We start from the raw sequence: 24,526 nt of genomic DNA, 5'->3' as shown, positions 1-24,526 counted from the left end.
CCAGGTGGGCGACTTTAAAATCAGGATCTCCTCAGTTGCTAATAGCAATTCCCACCTTGGAGTTTACAAAGACTTATGGGTAGAAAAGCCACGCTAAGTAATTTACTACACCGCAGTTTCCAAGGCTATAAATCTTTATGGAAGCAGACCGACTCCTCTTCCTTCCACAGAGGAGCTGGTAGGTTCAAACCAGAGATCTTTTGGTTAGCAGCCAAATGCCTTAACTACTACACCACCAGAGCTCCTTTATGGTAAGGAAAAGGAAGTAAAAATGACTTAAAATCTTAAGACCTGAAAACTCCTTTTTACATTTTATTGATCAACCTTTTTAAAATTCTATCTCAGTATAACACATATACACACATCACACACAATAAGATGAATAGTCAGGACAATATTATATATGTAATTCTTATCAGTGACATCTTTTTCTTTTTGTGGTACCGTTTGTTTTTTGCTGTGAATGGTGTTACTTTAATTCTCCTGTTGTTGGTTATTCAGGTAGTTTCCAGTTTTTTTCCTGTTATAAATAATGCTATAATAAGTATTCTTGTATATGTTTTCTTTAACTTACTGCTTTTTTGTCAGTAGGATTAAAGGTTCATTTGGAATTTTGGCCTGGCCTTTAGTTTCAGTTTCATCACTCATTGTTTTAGAGGGTACATAGGAATGTTCCCATGATCCATTTTGTGAAGAATACATATTTTTTTAATAAAATATTTCAAGCAGAAACAAAGACTAGAACAATGAACCCCCATGTGCCCATCACCTAGCTTCAAAAACTATAAATGAAAGGCTAACTTTCCCTTCCTTCCTTTCTTCCCTCCCTTCTCTTCCTCCCTCTTTCTCTTTCTTCTCCCTCTCTCTCCCCCCTTCCTCTCTCCCTCCATCCTTTCTTTCTTAAAACACTTCAGTGATATCAAACCTGTATATGAAGGATATTTTTAACAATAACTTTTTACCATAATTTACCAAATATGCAATTGTCTTCTATGTATTGGTCCAGTTTAATGCTAATGAAATAGATGGAAAACATGGCTTACCATGGGAGATTTCAATTCATATAGAAAGTTATATATCAAAGCCTATAGAAAAAAAAATGGGTTAGGAGGCTTATTCCTCATGACTTAGTGTTGCCCCCCAATCATGGTATCTTTTGTTCAACCTCTTAAATTCAGGTATTCTATGAAATGTCTATGACCTACCAATTTAACATCTCAGTCCAAAGAAAATGTGGTTTGAAATAACTAGCTCTTAGTAAATCCATATTAATTGCCAATTTCCCTTTAAAAGTTCTCATAAATTTCTCTTTAGAAATTTCTTTTCATAAAATTTCCAAGAATTTCTATTTGATCATGTAGTAATTTTTGTAGCAGATTATTTTTCCATCTCAAAAATCTGTGCCTATTCCACTGTTCAGTTTAACATATCCTTTTGCTCTTATTTCTCAAATGTCATTGACATTTTAAGAGAAGTGTTTTGGAAAGGACTGTGTTTTTGAAATCATCAGCTATATCTTTGACTTTGTTGCCATAATTTGCTCATTTTGAGTGTCTTGCACTCAAAATGTGCATAATACTCATGCATTCATGTTCTTAGTGCAAATACTCAGCCAAATGTTAGAACTGCAATAGTGATTAAAATAGATACAGTATTTGATCTTATGGAACTTGCAGTTAGGTGAGGAGATAGACATTCAAGATTTATTTTACAAATAAAAATATTAAGTTACCAGTATGGTGAGGAACAAGAAGGGTGTGGTGAGTAACATGGCCTAAGAGATTAGTAGACTATATTGATCAGGGAGAAGCCTCAGGAAAGTGTTTCTTGAGAAAGGGAGGGTTTTTCTGAGAGCTGTAGATGAGGGAAGAATATGTAGAAAGTGGCTTGAAATCCTATGGAGCAGTTCTACTTTATCCTATAGGATTGCTGAGTTGCAGTTAACTCAATGGCAGTGGGATTGGTTTGGTTCATCAGTCATATTTCATAGCTCTAAAGAGCTAATGGATTTTATTTATTTTTTAAATTTACATTTTTTTATTACACAATGCAACTATTTTCATGTTTTTCCAAGTAGGGTATATTGCTTGAAGGGATGCCATTTAAATAAACTCTACAACAGATGATAAGGGTATAAATAGTCACAAATGATAACTAGTGGGAAATTAAAAGCATTATGATATTATTTGTAGAGTATAAGCAATTTCTAACTCTAGTGTTAATATTATGTTCAAGAGGTATTTAAGGACACTCACTTCTCGCTCTTCATAATGTTTTACACTAATCCCAGTCACAGGTTTTTGGTTGCAATGGTAAATATTTTATAAACATCCAAATATAAAATATTATTGTGATCTGCAATTTGAATTACTGACTTTATTCTGATGATTTGTAATGCCAGATTTCTGTTGTCCAAATACTCACAATTTAAAAAATAACAAAATCTTACAGTTGATCAGTTGAAAGTGGTTGCTGTCCAGTTGATTCTGATTCTTGGTGACCTGATGTGTTTTAGAGTTTACAGATGCCCTTAAATAACTTTTCAATGAAAAATTGACTAGTAAAGAGTTTGATATTTTGCTGACCTGCTGTAATCCTTCTTTGAATAATGACCCATTATAATTGGTTAAATGCTTGATTACTGATGAAAGGTTTGTGGTTCAAAGCTTCCCAGAGGATCCTCAGTGCCAATCAGCTTCAGAAAGTTTACAGCCTTGAAAACCATATGGTACAATTCTACTGTGTACATGTGTGGTCACCAGCAGTTGGAATCAACTTGATGACAACAGTTTATTTAGTTTTGAAAATTTTCATACATATTAACATGACACTAAAGATGAAGTTAAATATTATGTTTCTTGGATAGAACTCAATATCAGCTAAAAAGATACTGAAACAATATAACATTTTCTAATTTTAATTTTGATATGTTTCCATCTTTTTTATGCTAACATTTAAGTATCTGTAACTTTAATGGACATTTTCAAATGAATAGATTTTTGTACTTAGGAAAAAAAAAACTAATATCTTATTCTTTTCATAGGTCTCATATCTTTTGGGTGAACAGAAGTCTACCTTTATGGGGCTTACAGGTTGTGTACAATTTTGTTTTATCTTTATACTGTTGTGTTTATTGATACTTCACAAAAAATAATACAGGGGTAAAAACAATACTTAAGATTAGTTTGGCTTACTACTGAATTAATCTTGAGCACATTTTAAATGAAAATTTTTATTGTTTTTACCATGTTTGACTCAGCTCTGAATTTTAGCTTGTGGAAATATCCTGGAGATCAGGATTAGACTTGAGTGAGCTTTAAGAGTGTGGAGAAACCAAAATAAACTAGTATTTTTAGACTCCACAAATTTTTCCAAATTACTTTTGGTATTCCTGTATATAATTCCTAAAAAAGTAATCAAAAGGCTATCACCAGTGACCAAAGGAGCATTCTCCTTTCTCCACCCTGTCCCCAGTGATCAGTAGCATAAGTCCCACTAAATTCCACTGCATTGCCTACCCACAGTCAACAGTAAGAACCCCTTCCTCCCAAGCTATTCCTACCCTACCCAATATTAAAAAAGTGTTTCTACTCCAGCTGTCACAACGTCTGCAGTCCCACCCACCTGATGAGTAGTAGCACATACTCTGTCACTATATTGATGAGCAGCAGCAGTGTGTGCCCAGTCTTTCTGCCCTCACATCTTTTGGCCACCCAGTGAGTGGCAGAACATGCTTGTGAATCACTAAATAGAGAACCAATGGTGGTGTGTACCCACCCAGCCTGCCAAACCCTTCAGCTGCCCCAACTACCTGGCAAAAGGCAGTGTGCACTCCAGTGCCACTAGACTAAGGACTAGTGGAGACACACTCCCACCCCTATTGTCACAACCCCTGCAGACCCACCCACCTAGTGAGCAGCAGTTCATGCTCCTGGGTCACTGGATTAACAATTGCTGGTGCTCTGTATCCACCTCACCCATCTCCTCATGCATTTCCCATCCCTGCCTTCACTGTCACACCCACCCAGTGATAGGTGAGAAGTGTTCTCCTGTGCCACCAGACTGGTGATCAACAGAACATGCCTGCCCCATACACATTGATATATCTACACAAAGCAAGAAAAAAAAAAAAAAAAAAATTAGGACAAAACAGACAGACATACAATCAATATAAAAATATAGAAATATATTTTAAAAATAACACATTAATACCTCAGAGACAACAGATAATAACAAATCATATGAAGAAGCAGGACAGAGTGGTTCAAACAAATGAGCAAAATAAAGGGAAATAAAATCTTCCTGAGGAGGAAATAAATGATGGTAGAACTACCTGAGAAGGAATTCAAAAGATTTATATTTAGGATCCTCAAAGAGATCAAGGATAACAGAAAAAAAACAAAAACATCCTAAAAAATTTCTGGAAAAAAACTCAAGAAAAAAAATGACAGATTAAATAAACAATTAGAAAGATATGAAAATAACAACTAGAAACTATAAAGTTTACTTTATAATAAAAAAAAAATATCAGAAATAGATAACTCAATGGTAGGACACAACAGAATTGAATCAATGGAAGAAAGAATCAGCAAAACAAAGGACAAACCCCTTAGTAATTTGTCAGAGAAACAATCAGAAAAAAGAGTGGAAAAAGCCTAAGAGTTATATGGGTTATCATCAAGAGGAAGAGTTTATTCATAATAGGATTCTAGAAGAGGATAAGAAAATAAAAAGAAATATATATATGTGTTGTGTGTGTGTGTATATATATATATAGTTGTTATTGTTATGTGCCCTTGAGTTGGACCCAACTCATAGTGACCCCTCCTTGGGTTTCTGAGGCAGTGTCACTACAGAAGTAGATTGCCCAATCTTCCTTCCAAATTATATATATATATAATTTTTTTTTAAACTTGTCCCTTGTCAGCTCTACTATACACCTGGGAATTCTTATAGAACATAGCAATACATTTGTAGAAACATTGTCTGCCAACCCTATACATGGTCTTGGGCACACTCTCCCCTGCATAGACATACCTAATAATTCAGCCAAAAAGAAATAATTTTTGAAGATAGCAGAAAGTGTCTTAAATATGAAAGATGAGAAAGTTTCCATCCAAGAAGCCCAATAAACCCCATATAGAATAGATCCCAAAAGAAATTCAATAAGACATATCATGATCAAATTTTCTAAAACCAAAGCCAGAGAAACAATGCTGAGGGCAGCTTGTGAAAAACAAAATATTGCTAAAAAAGGTTTACCAATAAGATTAACTGCTCATTTCTTCTCATCTGAAACCAGGCAAGTAAGAAGGCAATGGGATTACATATATGAAATTCTGAAAGAAAAGAATTGCCAACCAAGAATCTATATCCAGCAAAATTGTTTTTCAAATATCATGGTGAAACTTAAGAAATTCCCAGATAAACAGAAATTAAAGGAATTTGTAAAACAGATCAACAGAAATATTAAAGGTAATCCTAGGAGGGTGGTGGTTTAAACCCACCAGCCACTCTTCAGAAGGAAGGTTGGGCAATCTACTTCTTTAGTGATACCACCTCGGAAACTCAAGGAGGGGTCACTATGTGTCAGGTCTGACTCAATGACACATAACAACAACAACAACAAGGGTTGAGAACCAATGACAACAGACAAAAACTTGAGATAAGACACACAATAACATAGGTCACATATCAACTTAGATAAAGGTTTCACAAAAGTAAAAGTTATAAAACTGACTAGAGGGAATCAGAGGTGTTAAGCTATAAGCAATGACAACTTCAGAACAAAAACAAGGAGTACAAGGTCTAGTTACAGAACTCCATGTGAAGAGGAAGTCAAGGTGAATTCAAGATTTAATAGTGTTTTGAATTTAACAGGATAAAGGTAAACTTCAGGGTAGCCACAAAGAAAATTAATAAATCTATCCACCAAAATAAAGAAGAATAAAATGAAAGAGACCAAGTAAACACAAAATAATAACAAAAATTTATAAGAAAACAAATTCCATATAAAAATATTATAGGATACCACTTTTATAAAAAGTTGGCAATTGATATAAACATAGAAAACAATGTTTTTTGATAGTTACCAAATTTATGCACCAACCACTAAAGCCAAAGATGGGAAAATTGAAGCTTTTTCCAATTTCTGCAGACTGAAATTGATCAGACATGTAGTCAAGGTGTTTGATTTTTACTGGTGATTGAATGCAGATGTTGGAAACAAAGAAGAATCCTCAGCAGTCGGAAAATAAGGCCTTGGTGATAGAAATGACAGTGGGTATTGCATGATAGAATTTTGCAAGACCAAAAAGTTATTCATTGCAAATACATTTTTTCAACAGCATAAATAGTGGCTATACACTAGATCTCACCAAATGAAATACACAGGAATGGGATTGACTACATCTATGGAAGGAGGTGATAGAAAGCTCAATATTATCAGTCAAAATAAGGCTAGGAGCTGCCTATGGAACAGAACATCAATTGCTCACATGGAATTTCAAGTTGAAAACTCAAAATCTATCTCACTGCCACTGAGTCATTTCTGACTCATAGTGACCCCTCCTTGGGTTCCTGAGGTGGTATCTCTATGGAAGTAGATTGTCCAATCTTCCTTTCGAGGAATGGCTGGGTGGAGATTGAACCACCAGCTTTCTGTTTAGCACTCAAATGCCTTAGGTACTATGCCACCAGAGCTCCAGTTGAAGCTAACAAAAATTAAGTCCAAGAGAGCCAAAATATGACCTTGATTATATTGCTCTATAATTTAGAGACAATCTGAAGAATAGATTTGACATATTGAACACTAATGACCAAAGACCATACAAGTTGTGGGATGACATCAAGAACATCTACATGAAGAAAGCAAATGGTTATTAAAAAGACAGGAAAGGAAGAAAAGACTAAAATGGATGTCAGAAGAGACTATGAAATTGACTCTTGAATGTAGAGTAGCTAAAATGAATGTAAGAAAAGCTGGAAGAACTGAACAGATTTCAAAGGGCAGATTGAGATGACAAAGTATTATAATGCAATGTGCAAAGACCTGGAGTTAGGAAACCAAAAGGGAAGAACACTCTCAGAATTTCTCTAGCTGAAATAACTGAAGAAAATATTCAAGCCTCCTATTGCAATATTGTAGAATTCTATGGGCAAAATATTGAAAAAGGCAGGAAGCATCAAAAGAAGATGGAAGGAATACACAGAGTCACTATATCAAAAAGAATTGGTTGACGTACAACTATTTCAGGAGGTACCATATAATCAAGAACCAGTGCTATTGAAGGAAGAAATCCAAGCTGCATGACGGAATTGGCGAAAACACAGCTCCAGGAATTGACGGAATACCCTCTGAGATGTTTCAACAAGTGCATGCTGCTCCTGAGGCACTTACTCATTTATGCCAAGGAATTTGGAAGACAGTTATGTGGCCAACTGACTGGAAGAGATTGGTTTATGTGCCTATTCCAAAGAAAGGTGATCCCACAGAATGTGAAAATTATTGAAGAATATCATTAATATCACAGGTAAGTAAAATCTTGTTGAAGATAATTCAAAAACATATATTCACAGTCTACTGACAAGGAACTTCCAGAAATTCAGGCTGGATTCAGAAGAGGACTGGAACCAAGGATATCATTGCAGGTGCCAGGTGGATCTTGGCTGAAAACAAAGAATACCAGAGAGATGATTACTTGGATTTTATTGATTATGCAAACAGTTTGACTGTGTGGATCATAACAATTATGGATAACATTGCAAAGAATGGGAATTCCAGAGCACTTAATTGTTCTCGTGAGGAACCTGTACATAGACAATGAGGCTGCCATTTGAACAGAACAAGAGGATATTGCACGGTATAAAATCAGGAAGGGTGTGTGTCAGGTTGCTTCCATTCACCACACTGAAGTTCTGTATGCTGAGCAAATGATTCAAGGAGCTGCACTATATGAAAGAGAACATGGAATCCAGACTGGAGGAAGACTCATAAACCACCTGCAAAACGCTGATGACACAACCTTGCTTGCTGAAATTGAAGATGAGTTGAAACATTTACTGTGAAGTTTAGTCACTACAGTCTTCAGTATGGATTACACCTCACCATTAAGAAAGCAAAAATCCTCACAACTGGACCAAGAAGCATCATCATGATAAATGAGAAAAGATTGAATTTGTCAAAGATTTCATTTTACTTGGATCCACAATCCACACCCATGGAAGAGCAGACAAGAACCAGAATCTTGATTTCAATGGCATATCTGCTGCAAGGGACCTCTTTAAAGGGTTAAAGGTGAAGATGTCTCTTTGAAGACTATGGTACAACTAACCCAAACCTGGTATTTTCAGTCACCTCATATACCTGTGAAAGCTGGACAATGAATAAGGAAGACCGAAGAAGAGTTATGCCTTGGAGTTGTGGTGTTGGTGAAGATTACTAAAAATAGCATGGACTGCCAGAAGAACGAACAAATCTGTCCTGGAAGAAGTACAGCCTGAGTCCTCCTTGGAAGTAAGAATGGGCAGGGTCATAGGGTTGCTGTGATTTGGAGCCAACTTAACGGCACCTAGCAGCAACAACATTATCAAGATATGTCTTAAGCCTCAAAAATATATAAAGTAAAAAAAAAAATACAGTTGTTGCTTTCTGAGTTTTTTTTCTGTTTGTTTATTTTATTTTGATTCTGTTCATTTATCCCGACAAGAGTCTTTAACAGAGAATACTCTGGATATCTTTTCCAGTTACTTTTCATGTTGCTACAGTAACTTTTTAATTTAATTTGTGAAAATTGTATGTTCATTAGAGAATACAGAGAAAGATTGAAATTCGTCAAAGACAATGTAGGACTTAACACTTTGAGCTGCTAACATGGGATCAGTTATGAGGTTCTTTCAAATAAAATCTGAAAGTATCTTGAAGTGCTGATATAGATAGACTATTTTCTTTAGTATTTAAGGATATTGCTGTTTTGTGTTATTTGAAGTGAGTGATAGAATTGAACATATTTTTCAACTTGAAACTTGTATATATGTATATATATGAATTTTTTCCCTGTACTTTCTGAACGGAGCTTTTGTTTTTGTTGGATACCCTGGAGGAGTTGGTGATGTTCCAGTAAAAGTGAAGTTATTTGTGGTGAGGTTGTTGCTGTTCTTTTTTGGTGCCATTGAGTCACCTCTGACTCTTGGTGACCCTGTGTAAATCAGAATGAAACACTGCCGGATCATGTGCCATCCTCACAGTCCTTGTATACTTGATCCCATCATTGTAGCCACTGTGTCAGTCGATGTCATTGAGAGTCTTCCCTTTTCTCACTGACTCTCTACCAACCATGATATCCTTCTGTGGAGAATGGTCCCTTCTCACAACATAACCAAAGGATGTAAGATAAAGTTTGGACATCCTTTTAAGGGGCATTCTGGCTTCACTTCTTCTAAGACAGATTTGTTAGTTCTTCTGGCAGTTCATGGTATTTTCAGTATTCTATGCCAGCACCATAATTCAAACACATCAACTCTTTTTTGGTCTTCCATATTCATCATCCAGCTTTCACATGCATATGTAGTAATTGAAAATACTATGGGTTGGGTTAGGTACACCTTAGTCTTCAAGGTGGCATCTTTGCTCTTTAACTCTTTAAAGAAGTCCCTTGCAGAAGATTTGCCCAGTGCAATCAAATGTCTGGTTTCTTGACTGCTCTTCTATGGGTGTTGATTGTGGATCATGCTTTGCTTCTTGACTGCTCTTCCATGGATGTTGACTGTAGGTCCAAATAAAATGAAATCTTTGACAACTTCAATCTTTTCTCCATTTATCTTAATGTTGATTATTAGTCCAGTTGTGAGGATTTTTGTTTTCTTAACATTGAGCCGTAATCCATACTGAAGATGGTAGTCATTGACTTTCATCAGTAAGTGTTTCAAGTCATCTTCCTTTCAGTAAACAAGGTTATGTCATCAGCATATCAGAGGTTGTTCATGAGTCTTAATGCTTATGCTGCGTTCTTCTTCACATAGTCCAGCTTCTTGGATTATTTGCTCAGCATGCAAATTGGATAAGTATGGTGAAAATATCCAGCCCTGAAACCCACTTTCTTGATTTAAAACCATGTGGTATCCCCTTGTTCTGTTCCAATGACAGCCTCTTGGTCTGTGTACAGGTTCCTTATGAACACATTTACATTTTGTGGAATTCCTCTTTTTCAAAATGTTATCCATGATTTTTTGTGATCCATACAGTTGAATGCTTTTGCATAGTCAATAAAACACAGGTAAACATCTTTCTGACATTCTTTGCTTTCAACAAAAATCAATCTGACATCAACAATGATATACCTGGCGCTACTTCCTCTTCTGAATCCAGCTTGAGTTTCTGGAATTACCCTGTCAATATACTGCTGCAACTGTTTTTGAATTCTTTGTAGCAAAATTTTACTTTCCTGTGATATTAGTGATATTATTTGATAATTTCCATTTTCTGATGGATCACCTTTCTTTGGAATGAGCACAAATATAGATCTCTTCCAGTCAATTGGCCAGGAAGCTGTCTTCCTAATTTCTTGGCATAAATGGATGCATCCATTTGTTGAAACATCTTAATTGGTATTCCATCAATTCCTGGAGCCTTGTTTTACATCGGTCCCTTCAGTGTAGCTTATACTTCTTTTAATACCATTGAGACTTGATCATATGCTACCTCCTGAAATGATTGAATGTAAATCAGTTTTTCTTGGTAAAGTGCCTCTGTGTATTCCTTCTGTTTTCTTTTAATGGTTCCTGCATCATTCAATGTTTGCCCATGGAATCCTTCAGTACTGCAGTTTGAATTTTGGATTTTTTCTTCAATTCTTTCAGCTTGAGAAATGCCATGTGTTCTTTCATTTTGGTTTCCTAATTCTATTTTTTTTTCACATATCATTATAATACTTCTTTTTGTTAAGCCTTCTTCTGAAATATTCTATTCAGTTATTTTATTTCATCATTTTTCCCCCATCTGCTTTAGTTACTCTACTTTCAAGAGCAAGTTTCAGACTCTCTTCTGATGTCCTTTTTGGTCTTTTCTTCCTTTCCTGTCTTGTTAATGACCTTTTGCATTCTTCGTATATAATGTTCTTGATGTTATCCCACAACTCATCCTACCTTTGGTCATTGGTGTTCAATGCAGTAAATCTATTCTCAGATGCTGTCTAAATTCAGATGGTATATTATCAGGGTTGTATTTTGGCTCTCAAGGCTTTGTTTTAGTTTTCTTCAGCTTCAACTTTTGAATAGCAGTGCAACATTTTCTGATATATTGCTGGAAAACTTTAGGAATAGCAGTGAAATGTCTGATATGTTACACCTATGATGAGCCCCCCAGGCTGGAAGACACTCAAAATATGACTGAGGAAGAGCTGCCTCCTCAAAGTAGAGTTGACTTTGATGACTTGGGTGGAGTAGAGGTTTCAGGACCTTCATTTACTGATGAAGTACTACTCAAAATGCAAAGAAACAGCTGCAAACATCTATTAATAATCAGAACGTGGGATGCACGAAGTATGAATCCAGGAAAATTGGAAATTGTCAAAAATTAAATGCAATACATAAAGATTGATATTCTAAGCCTTAGTGAGCTGTAATGGACTAGTATTCACCGTTTTGAATCAGACAATTATATGATCAACCATGCTGGGAATTACAAATTGAGGAGGAATGACATCACATTAATTGTCACAAAGAACCTTTCAAGACCTATACTAAAGTACAGTGTTATCAGTGATATGATAATATCCATACACCTACAAGGAAAATCAGTTAATACTATTGTTCCTCAAATTTACACACCAACCACTAAAGCCAAAGATGAAGAAATTGAAGATTTTTATCCACTTCTGCAGTCTTAAATTGACCAAATATGCAATCAAGATCCATTGATAAGGACTGGTGATTGGAATAAGAAAGTTAAAAACAAAGAAGAAGCATCAGTATTTCGGAAATATGGCCTTGATGATAGCAATGATGCCAGATATCGTATGATAAAATTTTACATTAACAATGACAAATTCATTGCAGATAACCTCTCTTCAACAATTTAAGCAGCATCTATACACATGGATCTTGGCAGATTGAATACATAGGACGCAACTTGACTATACCTGTGTACAGAGGCAATGGAGAAACTCAATATCATTAGTCAGAACAAGGCCAGGGACTGACTCTGGATCAGACTATCAATTGTTCATAGGCAAGTTCAGGTTCAAGCTGAAGAAAGAAAATTAAAACAAGTCCACAAGAGCCATAATATGACCTGTGGTGGTGCAGCTGTGTGTAATTGTGTATGTTAGGAACAAAACAAAAACCAGATTCTTTATATATCATTGGAAGCTCAATCTAGTCTAATTATTCTATAATCTCCTTTACTATATTATTTATTTCGGAATAGAGATGAGAAATATTTATTCAGAAGATTAGAAATTAGGAAAACTAAGCTATAATGCAGGGGTTGCCAAATCTCTATTGCCTGTTTATAGAAGTTAATGTGTCATGTGCTTCTTAATAAAATGTATACACACACATATTCATATGTATATAATCATGTATAGTATTTATATTATATAATCATGAGTTTATATTTTATTTTCATGGTATTTTCTAATTAAGTTTCAATTTATATTTTAGGTTTCAGTGGCACTGATAAGTCTATTTGAAACAATATTGCTTGGTTACCTCAGTTATAAGGTAAGTTATTTCACTTAGCCATTTTCTACTAATAGAACACATCACAAACATTTACACAATATTCCTTTATTTATAATTTATACTGTGAAGATAAGGCAAGCTCTTCCTAAACCACTTTAATTATTCTGGGCCTCTCTATTATGTGGTAAGAAACTGTGGTAATATAGGGGCATTTTCCTTGGTGGATTAAATGTACTTCACTAATTTCTTTGGGTTAATTTAAACATTACGTGTATTTTTATAGTGAGACAAGCAATTGGAATGGACTGGCTTTTTATTTTTGAAAACCTCTTTTCCTGACCTATACCAAAGATGTTAAGAAAGCTAAAACATATCTGGCAGTAATTATTTAAATATCTCAATTTTATTTTTATTGAGCTCATATATGATGAAGAACTTGACACTGTGTACTGTATAATTGCTTTTCTCAAAGAGTTTGCATTCTACAAAGAGGTGGGCAGGATAAAATCATACCAAACAACAACAACAAAAATAACCAAATATGCTGTCATTGAGTTGATTCCAACACATAATGACCCTACAGGAAATAGTAGAACGCCCCCTAGAGTTTCCAAGGCTATAAACTTTGTAGAAGCAGACTGCTTCATCTTTTTCTTGTTCAGTGGTTGGTGGGTTTGAACCACTGGCCTTTTTGTTATCAGCCAAATTCTTTAACCACTGTGCAAATAGGCCTCCTTGAAAATTATGCAAATAATAAAAATACAAGGCAGAATTTAATAGGAATTTTCAGTGACATGCTAATAAAGTTCTATAGGAGTTCATAAAGTTAAATCATATTATGAAAAGGAAATACTTGACCATCTCAAGCAGAGGCCTTGGAAAATAGGTAATTTCCATCTGGAAAAAGGAGAAGATTGGATAGTAAGAATTGATAGAATTAGAAAAGACATGAAAGGATAGTAAAATTGGGGAATAGTGATTTTTTCATTTTGGTCTGATTATGAAGTATTTGGGAAAATATTGAGCATCCTGTGGTGGTACAAACAGTTAACAAGCTCGGCTGCTAACTGAAAGGTTGGCAGTTTGCATCTAAGAGCAGCCTTGAAGAAAGCCCTGGTGATCTACTCCTGACAAACCAACCATTGAAAACCCTATGGAACACCATCCTACACTGATATAGGTGGAGTTGCCATGAGTCAGAATCAACTCAAAGGCAACTGTGTTATTTTTATTTTTATATTTTAAAGACATTACTGAAAATAATGGGAACAATGTTTTGGGAGCCATGATTAAAGCATTATAATGAGAAGTTGATGAATTTGTTGAACATGATTGTAATTAAATGTTAAGGATATTAGTTTAGAGCCTCTGTACAGCACAGGCAAAAGGTTATCACAGTGACATTATTGCAGCATGAAAGGAATCTGGAGTGAAATGTTGGCTGGAAGAAAGGGATTGACAGATTTGATTCATGATGAGTTATGGAGGTAGAAAATAAACTATCTGCTGGTTTATTGAAATAGGTGAAGAGAAGGAAAAAGTCAAATATTATTTTAAGATTTTCTTAGTCCAAATGACTGAGACAGTGGGAACAAACTAGGAAGGAATGATACCAGGAAAATGATTCCAGTTAGTGTCAAGTTAGATGGAATAATGGAATTAGTTTTAGAAATGATGAATTTGAGGTGCTGATGGGCAAGTGCATAGGCTTGCCATGCAGTTTATAAAAAATAATAATCTGGGATAGGGACCTGGTATGCAACTATTAGCTTTGGAAGCTTTCTTTTCTTTTGGAAAATGGTGCATGAAGGAATATTTTGAACCTAGAGAAGGGAAGGTGAACAAGCTCATATGTGGAGTATGTTATTACTAATTTATCTAGAAAGTACTGGAGCAGTGATGGTTTATTAATATATCTTCCTTCAAAATGAAACCAAAACCAAACACTTTGCCATCAAGTTGATTCCAACTTATAGTGACCCTATAGGGCATAGTAGAACTGTTGCCTTTACAGAAGTTGACTGCCACATCTTTTCTCCCATGGGGCAGCTGGTGTATTCAAATGCTAAACTTCTGGGGTTGATGGTTCGAATCCATCAGCTGTAAATCCTTTAAGGTAGTTCTACTCTGTCCTATATGTTTGCTATGAGTCAGAATTGACTCAATGGCAATGGGTTTGGATAAATATTTTGATTTCAAAATCCAGATAAAAAATCTGGGTTTTGAATACCTAGAAAAACACTATAAAGTGAAGTAAATTAATATCTTAGATTTTCAAAGCTTTTTCTTATGGGAGTGTGTGAAGAATGTTGAATATAGTATATAAAATGTGATATTTCCTTAAAAAAATTAGGTGATTTTTAAGTGTATATTTAAATATATCTTATGCATCACTACAGAAGTATGTACAGAAATATAGCCTGGCCAGAATATTAATCTACATTTGTAAATGTATTTGATCCAACTTCTAGCTCAAAACTAATATGAAATTAACTTTGCTACTTTGCTAATACAAGTCCTAGCCCTAATGTAAAAAGTCATTTTAAAAACACACACAGATTCAAGATAATTTTCCATTGCAATTATATGATGATGACATTTATAATTAATTACTTCCTGTCCTTTATAAAATGAAAGCAGAGCTAGATGATATCTAATATTTCCATTCTGACCTTCATAAACACTTGGAGGGCCTGCAAGGAGAGATAGAATGGTAAAGACGTGCATATTACTAAGGAGACAGAAAGAGTAAAAAGGAGTTATGTGGCAATGGAAGGATATGTTGCTTTTAATTACCTTTTTTTCTGTCTCATAAATCCAGTCCAACCCATGATTTCTTTGGACTCTGTGAAAAGAGCATTGGATAAGCTTTTAGAGTCAGTACATTAAATAATTGGTAACTATTTCTGACCTACAAATAAGATTCTAGTTATTGTAGTTAGATACTGACAAGTCAGTTCTGCCTTGTAGTGACCCTTTGTGCAATAGAACAAAACATTGTCCAGTCTTGTGCCATCCTTACAATCATTGCTATGACTGAGCCTATTGTTTCAGCCACTGAATGAATCCATCTTGTTAAGGGTCTTCCTCTTTTCTGCTGATCCTCTACTTTACCAAACTTGATGTCTTTCTCTAGGGACTGTTCCCTTCTGATAACATGCCCAAAGTATGTGAGGTGAAGTCTTTCCATCCTCACTTCTACTGAGCATTCTGGGCATACTTCTTCCCTGACAGATCGGTTCATTCTTTTGACAATCCATAGTATATTCAGTGGTCCGCACCAATACCTTAATTGAAATGTATCAATTATTCTTCAGTCTTCCTAATCCCTTGTTCAACTTTTATATGCATATGAGGTGATTGAAAATACTATGGCTTGGGTCAAGTACATTAATTACTCTTCAAAATGACATCTTTGCTTTTTAATCCTTTAAAGAGGTCTTTTGCAGCCGATTTGCATTGTGTCATTTGATTTTTTGACTGTTGCTTGCATGGACATTTATTGTAGATCCTAGTACAATGAAATCCTTGACAACTTCAATCTCTTCTCCATTTATCATAATGCTGCTTATTGGTCCAGTTGTGAGAGTTTTGGTTTTCTTTATATTGAGGTGTAATCCATAATGAAGGCTATAGTTTTTGATCTTCATCAGTAAGTACTTCAAGTCACCTTCACTTTTAGCAAGCAAGGTGTGTCACCTGCATATCACAGTTTGTTGATGAGTCTTTCTCCAATCTTGATGCTGCATTGTTCTTCTTCTAGTCCAGTTTCTCAGATTATTTGCTCAGTGTACAGACTGAATAAGTATGGTGAAAGGATAAACCCCAATGCACACCTTTTCTGATTTTAAACCATGCACATCCCCTTGTTCTATTTGAACGACTGGCTTTTTAAACATATAAATGTTCTTCATGAGCACAATTAAGTGTTCTGCAATTCCCATTCTTCACAATGTTATCCATAATTTGTTATGATCTACACAGTTGAATGCCTTTGCATAGTCAGTAAAACACAGGTAACCATCTTTCTGGTATTCTTTGCTTCAGCCAAGATCATCTTATATCAGTAATGATATTCTTTGTTCCATGTGCTCTTCTGAATCCACCTTGAATTTCTGGCAATTTCCTGTCTATGTACTCCTGCAATTGTTTTTGAATTATTTTCAGCAAAATTTTACTTGTGTGTGCTATTAATGATATTTGATAATTTCCACATTCTATTAGATCACCTTTTTTGTTGAATGGACACAAATATGTATCTGTTCCAACAGGTTGACCAGCTAGTTGTCTTCTGAATTTCTTGGCATAAAATAGTAAGCACTTCCAGCATTGCATATGGTTTTTGAAACATCTCCATTGTTATTCCATCAATTCTAGTTAGAAGAGTCTAAAATCTAGCTTCTCTCTTCTAATTTTAAGAATATGATATATATGTAGAAATTGATATTTGCCTAGTAACTGTATCAATTCCTAATATAGATTTTGATACTTCTGGTCTGGAAATGGGAGCTCTGGTAGCATAGTGGCTAAGACACTTGCCTGCTAACCAGACGGCTGGCGGTTCAAACCCACCAGCCACTCCTCGGAAGGAAGGTTGGGCAATCCTACTTCCGTAGTGATACTGCCTCGGAAGCCCAAGGAGGGGTCGCTATGAGTCAGGTTTGACTCGATGGCACATAACAACAAAAACAACAGTCTGGAGATATATATAGCTTTATCTCCCTCCATATATTTTACAAAGATAATGCCAATATCTCTTTATATATACATTATATACATAATAATTTAAAAATACAGTTAATATTATATTTTGCAAGCACTTTATAATTCTTAGAATTAGACCTTGTCAAGTATGTACAAATAATTTAATCCTCAACAAATAAAACAGCTTAAACTCTCCTAGACACTGTATCCTCAATTTAATCAGCATTTGAAAAACAAGGAATGATGAGTACAAACAAAGTAAGGGAAAGTACATGAAATACATGTCCAGCTTAGTAAATAATAAATAAAAATTCTATGATATCAACTATAGTTTGTGTTTTATAATACTGAAGTCCAGGTCTGTACTTAAATCATCGTTCCTTTTATATTTATAAATATTTGGCAAAACAATGGAGGTATCACCTATAGGTATAGTTTTTATTTTTCCTTCACCACAAACACCCTCTAATTCTTTGTCAACTACCTTCAAAACAGTTATCTATTTATGCACACATATTCACTATAAAAAGAAAAAACAAATTCAAGCACAATTTCCAAACTTTTACAAATAAAAATTCATCAGACCTAGGAGCTTTTTGTTAAATCTCCAGTTTTCTTTCCTATATTCACTTTTTTTTTTTTTTCTTTACTTGTGATTTGGGTGAAAGTTTACAGAGCAAATTAGCTTTCCATACAGCAGTTCACATACACTTGGTCTCATGACATTGACTATAATTTACCACAATGCAACAGCTCTCCTCACACTTCCTCCCAATACTTATCTCTTCCCTGTATCCTTCCCTCTATGCACTCCTGCCCCCTGAGCTGTCTCCCTGTACATACACAAGCCTTCTATTCTTCTATGATTGTTCTCTCCAAGGAATGCATCTACCTAATATAAATATTCAGCTCATATGCCTGTCTTTTGTTTGGCTGGAAGCCACAGGAGTGGGGTCAATTCCAGACCTGAAGGGCAGCTAGGGGCCACAGACTCAGTGGTGCTATCAGGCTTTATCAGACCAGCAAACATGGTCCCTTTTTTTTTTTTTTTAATATGATTTTGAATTTTGTTCCACATTGTTCTCCCACTCTGCCCAGGATCTCCTACATAGATCCCTGTTTGAGTGGTTGACAGTGGTAGCCAGGCAACATCTAGTTCTTCTGGTCTCATAGTCGTACAGGCTGCACATTGCATGGTGTACCAATGGCTTGGACAAATTGTTTCCATGAATCTTTAGTTTTCTTCATTCTTCTTTGCTCTGGATGAGGAGAGACCAATCGTTGCATCTAGATGGCTGCTTGCAAGCTTTTTATTTGCTAATCTAGACATGTATTTCATGTACTTTTCCTTACTTTGTTTTTACTCATCACAGTTGCTACTTGCCAATGTAGGTTGTGGAACAGGGTTTTGTGCAATATGTTATGCCAATTGATATTGATGTCCCCTGCAACCATGGTCCTAAGCCCACAGGTCCAACTACTTGCTCTTTCTGGGTACCTCGCTGTGACCAAGAAGTGACTACAGCCTTGTCAGTTGTCAGCTCTACTGTATACCTGGAAATTCTTACACAACATACCAATACACTTGTAGAAACATTGTCTGCCAACTGTATGCATGGTCTTGAGCACACTCACTCTGCATAGACATACCTAACAGCTCAGCCTGTCCACCCATCAATCTACCTGTATATCCATCTTTGCCTTCACTGACAACACAGTAGTGTATGTGCAAAAGGGTTCATCTTTGTTGTCTGTACCTGCCATGTACCTCTCTATGTCTTCCTCTTCCTCAATGCATTGTGTAGATCACTCACATTTGGTACATTGTCCTTCTGTTCACCCAGATCAATACTTGTTTCTACCTATCTAACAGTGTTCCCTCTCTTCCCCTCCCACCCCTGGTAACCAACAAAGAAAATCCCCTTCCATAGATAAAATTTTCCTTGACTTTTTACAATAATGGACTAATACAATATTTGTCCTTCTGTCCTTGACTTATATCACTCAGCATAATGTCCTCCAAGTTAATCCACGTTATGAGGTGTTTTGCAGATTGTTTGTTATTCTTTAGACTTGCACAGTATTCTAATGTGTGTATGTACCATAGTTTGGTTATCCACTCTTTGGTTGATAGACACCTAGGTTGTTTCCATCTTTTGGCATTGTAAATAGTGCTGCGATGAACATGTTGTTGTCAGGTGCTATCAAGTCGTTTCTGACTCACACCAACACTGTGCACAGCAGAACAAAACACTGTCCAGTCGCACGCCAGCTCCTCAGTCCTTGCTATGCTTAACCCATTGCTGCAGCCACTGTGTCAATCCATCTCATTGAGGGCCTCCCCCTCCTTCATCGACTGTCCACCTTATCAAGCAGGACATTCTTCTCCAGGGAATGGGCCCTTCTGATAACATGACCATAGTAGATGAGACAAAGTCTGGCCATTCTTGCCTCCAAGGAGCATTCTGGCTGCACTTCCTCAGGACAGAATTGTTTGATCCTTTAGCAGTCCATGGTACTCTCAGCATTCTTTGCCAGCACCACATTTCAAAAGCATCAACTCTTCTTCAGTCTTCCTTATTCATTGTTCAGCTCTCACATGCATATGAGGTGATTGAAAATACATGGCTTATGTCGGGCACCTTAGTCCTCAAGGAAACATCTTTGCTCTTCAGCACTTTAAAGAGGTCCTTTGGAGCTGATTTGCCCAGTGCTATACATCGTCTGATGTCCTGACTGCTGCTTGCATTGGCGTCGATTGTAGAACCAAGAGATGTGATGTCTTTGACAACTTCAATCTTTTCTCCATTTATCAGGATGCTGTTTATAGATCCAGCTGTGAGGATTTTTGTTGTCTTTATATTGAGATGTAATCCATACTGCAGACTGCATTCTTCAATCTTCATCAGTAAGTGTTTTAAGTCATCTTCACTTTCAGCAAGCAAAGTTGTGTTGTTAGCGTATGGCATGTTGTTAATGATTCTTCCTCCGATCCTTATACCATGTTCTTCTTCATGTGGTCCAGCTTCTTGTATTATTTGTTCAGCATAGACATTGAATAAGTGTACTGAAAGGATACAACCCTGACACACTTCCTTCTTGATTTTAAACCCTGCAGTGTTCCCTTTTTCTGTTCGAATGACAGTTTTTATAGATTCCTCATGAGTACAGTTAAATGTTCTGGAATTCCTTTTCTTCTCAGTGTTATTCATAATTTTTTATGATCCACTCAATCAAATGCCTTTGCATAGTCAATAAAACATAAGTAAACATCTTTCTACTATTCTTTGCTTTGAGCCAAGATCCATCTGATATCTGCAATGATAATCTGCATTCCACATCCTCTTCTGAATCCAGCTTGCATTTCTGGAAGCTCTCTGTCAATATATTCCTGCAACCATTTTTGAATTATCTTCAGTAAGAGTTTACTTGCATGTGATATTAATGATATTGTTCAATAATTTCGTCATTCTGTGGGATCACCTTTCTTTGGAATGGATACAAATTATGGATCTCTTCCAGTCAGTTCGCCAAGTAGCTGTCTTCCAAATCTCTTGGCGTAACCAAGTGTGTGCCTACAGTGGGGCATCCATTTGTTGAAACATCTCAGTGGGTATTCTGTGAATTTCTGGTGCCTTGTTCTTTGCCAATACCTTCAGTGCAGCTTCAACTTCTTCCTTAAATAGCATTGGTTCTTGATTATATGCCACCTGCTAAAATGGATGAAGATCGATCAGGTCTTTGAGATACAATGACTCTGTGTATTCCTTCCATCTTCTTTTAATGCTTCCTGCATCATTCAGTATTTTGCCCTTAGAAACTTTCAGTATTGCAATGCAAAGCTTAAATTTTTTCCTCAGTTCCTTTCCTTCAGCTTGAGAAATGCCAAGCATGTTCTTCCTTTTTGGTTTTCCAACTCCAGGTCTTTGCATGTTTCATTATAGTAATTGGCTTTGTCTGCTTGAGCTGCACTTTGAAATCTTCTGTTTAGTTGTTTTATCTTGCCTTTTCTTCCATTTGCTTTGGCTACTCTCTTCTCAAGGGCAAGTTAACACAACTTGATTGGATGTTCAGTCAATTTTAGACTGCAGAAGTTGATAAAAATCTTCAATTTCTTCATCTTTGACTTTGGTGGTTGGTACATAAATTTGAATAATTGTAGTAGTAACTGGTCTTCCTTGTAGGCGTATGCATATTATCCTATCACTGACAGCATTGTACTTCAGGACAGGTCTTGAAACATCCTTTGCGATGATGAATGCCATGCCATTCCTCTTCAAATTGTCATTCCTGGCATAGTACATCATTTTATCATCTGATTCAAAACGGCCAAAACCGAAACTGGTCCATTTCAGCTCACTAATGCCTGGGATATCGATCTTTATGTGTTTCATTTCATTTTTGACAACTTCCAATTTTCCTAGATTCATACTTTGTACATTCCATGTTCTGATTATTAATGGATGCTTGCAGCTCTTTCTCCTCAAATTGAGCTGTGCCATGTCAGCAAATAGAGGTCCCAAAAGCTTTACTGTATCCATATCATTAAGGTTGGTTCTACCCTCATGACGCAGCCCTTTACCACTTGTATTTTGAGTGCCTTCCAACCTAAGGGGCTGGTCTTCCTGCACTCTATCGCACTATGTTTCAGGGCTATTCCTAAAGTTACCCAGTAATGTATCAGGCAGTGTTTCTCTGCTATTCATAAGGTTTTCCCCATCCAATTCTTTGAGAAGTGGACGGCTTCTTCCTTTTTCCTAGTCTGTCTCAGTCGGTAAGCTGCGTTGAAACCTGTGCACCATGTGCAACCCTACTGGCATTTGAAACACCATTGGCACAGTCTCAAGCCTCCCAGCAACATGCAAACCACCACAATATGACTAACTGATAGAAAAGTTTGTCTTCCTTAGCTGTTCGAAACCTCTCCACCCTCCCCTTACCAGGATCCCTCAGTTCTTTCATCCCTGGCTTTTCCCTCCCTTCCTGCCTCTTGGTGTGTTGCCTGTCTGCTTGCCCTTACCTGGCTCCCTGAAGCTCTGTCTTGGCCCCGGCTGCACCCATGCCTCCTGCGTCTGGGTGCTGACCCATCTGCCCGCCCTTACCTATGTTCCTACAGCTCTGTCTCGGCCCCATCTCCTCCTGTGCCTCGCAATGTACATGGGTGAGCATAATCTGTTCTTATCCTGGTGCTCACTTCTTTAGGATATATGCCTAGTACTGGAATGGCTGGGTCCAATGGTATATCTAATTCCAACTTTTTAAAGACTCACCATACTGCTTTCCACAGTGGTTGTATCATTTGACAGTCCCACCAGCAGTGTATGAGAGTACCAATCTCTGCATCCTCACCAGCATTTGTTATTTTCTGTCTTGTCAAACACTGCTAATAGTGCTGGGGCACGATGGTATCTCATTGTTGTTTTTATTTGCATCTCTCTAATGGCTAATGATCATGAGGATTTCTTCATATGTTTGTTGGCAGCCTGAATATCCTCTTTGATGAAGTGTCTATTCATGTCTTCTGCCCATTTTTTAATTGGATTGTCTTTTTGCTGTTGAGGTGTTAGTGTTTTCTATAAATTCTAGAGATAAGTCCCTTGTCAGATATGTCATTGCCAAATATTTTTTCATGATCTGTAGGTTCTCTTTTGACTCGTTTGGAGAAGTCTTTGGAAGCATATAAAAATTCACTTTTTAGAAGGTCCCATTCGTCTTGTTTGTGAGCTCTGGTAGCATAGTTCATAAGGCACTTGATTGCTAACCAGAAGGTTAGCGTTTCAAACTCACCAGCCACTCCTTGGAAAGAAGGTTGGACAATCTACTTCCGTAGTGACACTGCCTCAGAAACCCAAGGAGAGGTTGCTATGATTCAGGTCCAAATTGACAGCACATAACAACAACAACATTCATATGGTTTATCTTCTCCTGTTTGTGCATTATGCTTCATAGTCTATTTATATCATAAATGAGGGCCCCTAAATTTGCCCCTAGTTTATTCTTGAGGAACTTTATAGTTTTAGGTTTCATATTTAACTCTTTGATCCATCTGGAGTTAGTTTTTGTGTAAGGTGTGAAGTACAGATCTTGTTTCATTTTTCTGCAAATGGATATCCAGTTTTGCCAGCACCATTTATTAAACAAACATTCTCTTATCCATTTAATGGATTTCAGCCCTTTGTCAAAGATAAGCTGACCATAGGTCGATGGATCTATTTCTGGGTTCTCAATTCTATTCCACTGCTCTATGTGTCTGTCATACCAATACCAGGCTGCTTTGACTACTGTGGCTGAATTGTAGGTTTTGAGATCCAGGAGTGTGAGACCTCCTACTTTGTTGTTCTTGTTCAATAATACTTTGCTTATCCATGTTCTCTTTTGTTTTCATATAAGGTTAGTGATTATTTTTTCCATACTCTTAAAGAATGTTGATGGGATCTGGATTGGGATTGCATTGAATGTATAGATTGCTTTGGCATTGACATTTTCACTATGTTCAAGCTTCCTGTCCATAAACATGGTATGTCTTCCATTTATGTAGATCTCTTATGGTTTCTTGATGTAGTCTTTCATAGTTTTCTTTGTACAGGTCTTTTATGTCCCTGGTAAGATTTATTCCCAAGTATTTTATTTTTTTAGTAGCTATTGTAAATGGTATTGATTCTCTTATTTCATGTTCAGCAATCTCTTTTCTGGTGTAGAAGAATGTAACTGATTTTTGGATGTTGATCTTGTATCCTGCCATGATGCTAAATCTCTCAATTAGTTCCAGTAGATTTTTGACTGAGTGTCTTGGGTTTTCTAGGTATAGGATCATATCATCAGTAAATAGGGACAGTTTGACTTATTTCTTACCAATCTGGATGCTGTTGAATTCTCTCTCTTGCCTTATTGCCCTGGCTAGGACTTGCAGTATAATGTTGAATAGAAGTGGTGATAGAGGGCATCCTTGTCTGGTTCCTGTACACAACGGGAATGGTTTCAGTGTCTCTCCATCTGATTCCTGTTCACAATGGGAATAGTTTCAGTCTCCCTCCATGGAGAATAATGTTGGGTATTGGTTTTGCATATATACGCTTTATTATGTTGAGGAATATTCCTCCTATTCCTATATTGCTGAGAGTTTTGATCAGGAATGGTGTTG

The 24,526-nt window shown here is 36.4% G+C and overlaps 1 protein-coding gene across 1 annotated transcript in view; it reads left to right on the top strand.

Annotated features, from left to right (window-relative positions):
- The window catches only part of KCNT2 (potassium sodium-activated channel subfamily T member 2), a gene marked incomplete at its 3' end in the record, with an annotated part of 574,934 nt that overhangs the window by 159,373 nt on the left and 391,035 nt on the right, over window positions 1-24,526 (top strand). Inside the window, exons 4-5 of the mRNA XM_007941175.1 lie at window positions 3,044-3,092; window positions 12,661-12,720. Of these exons, the coding sequence (XP_007939366.1) occupies window positions 3,044-3,092; window positions 12,661-12,720 (109 nt within the window). The remainder of the gene's footprint in view (window positions 1-3,043; window positions 3,093-12,660; window positions 12,721-24,526) is intronic.

Source organism: Orycteropus afer, unplaced genomic scaffold, assembly GCF_000298275.1.
Source record: "Orycteropus afer afer isolate SDZICR_OR568_19922 unplaced genomic scaffold, OryAfe1.0 scaffold00075, whole genome shotgun sequence".
Lineage (NCBI taxonomy): Eukaryota > Metazoa > Chordata > Mammalia > Tubulidentata > Orycteropodidae > Orycteropus > Orycteropus afer.
Note: the sequence above shows the minus strand (reverse complement) of the source record. Positions and strands in the feature narration are given on the sequence as shown.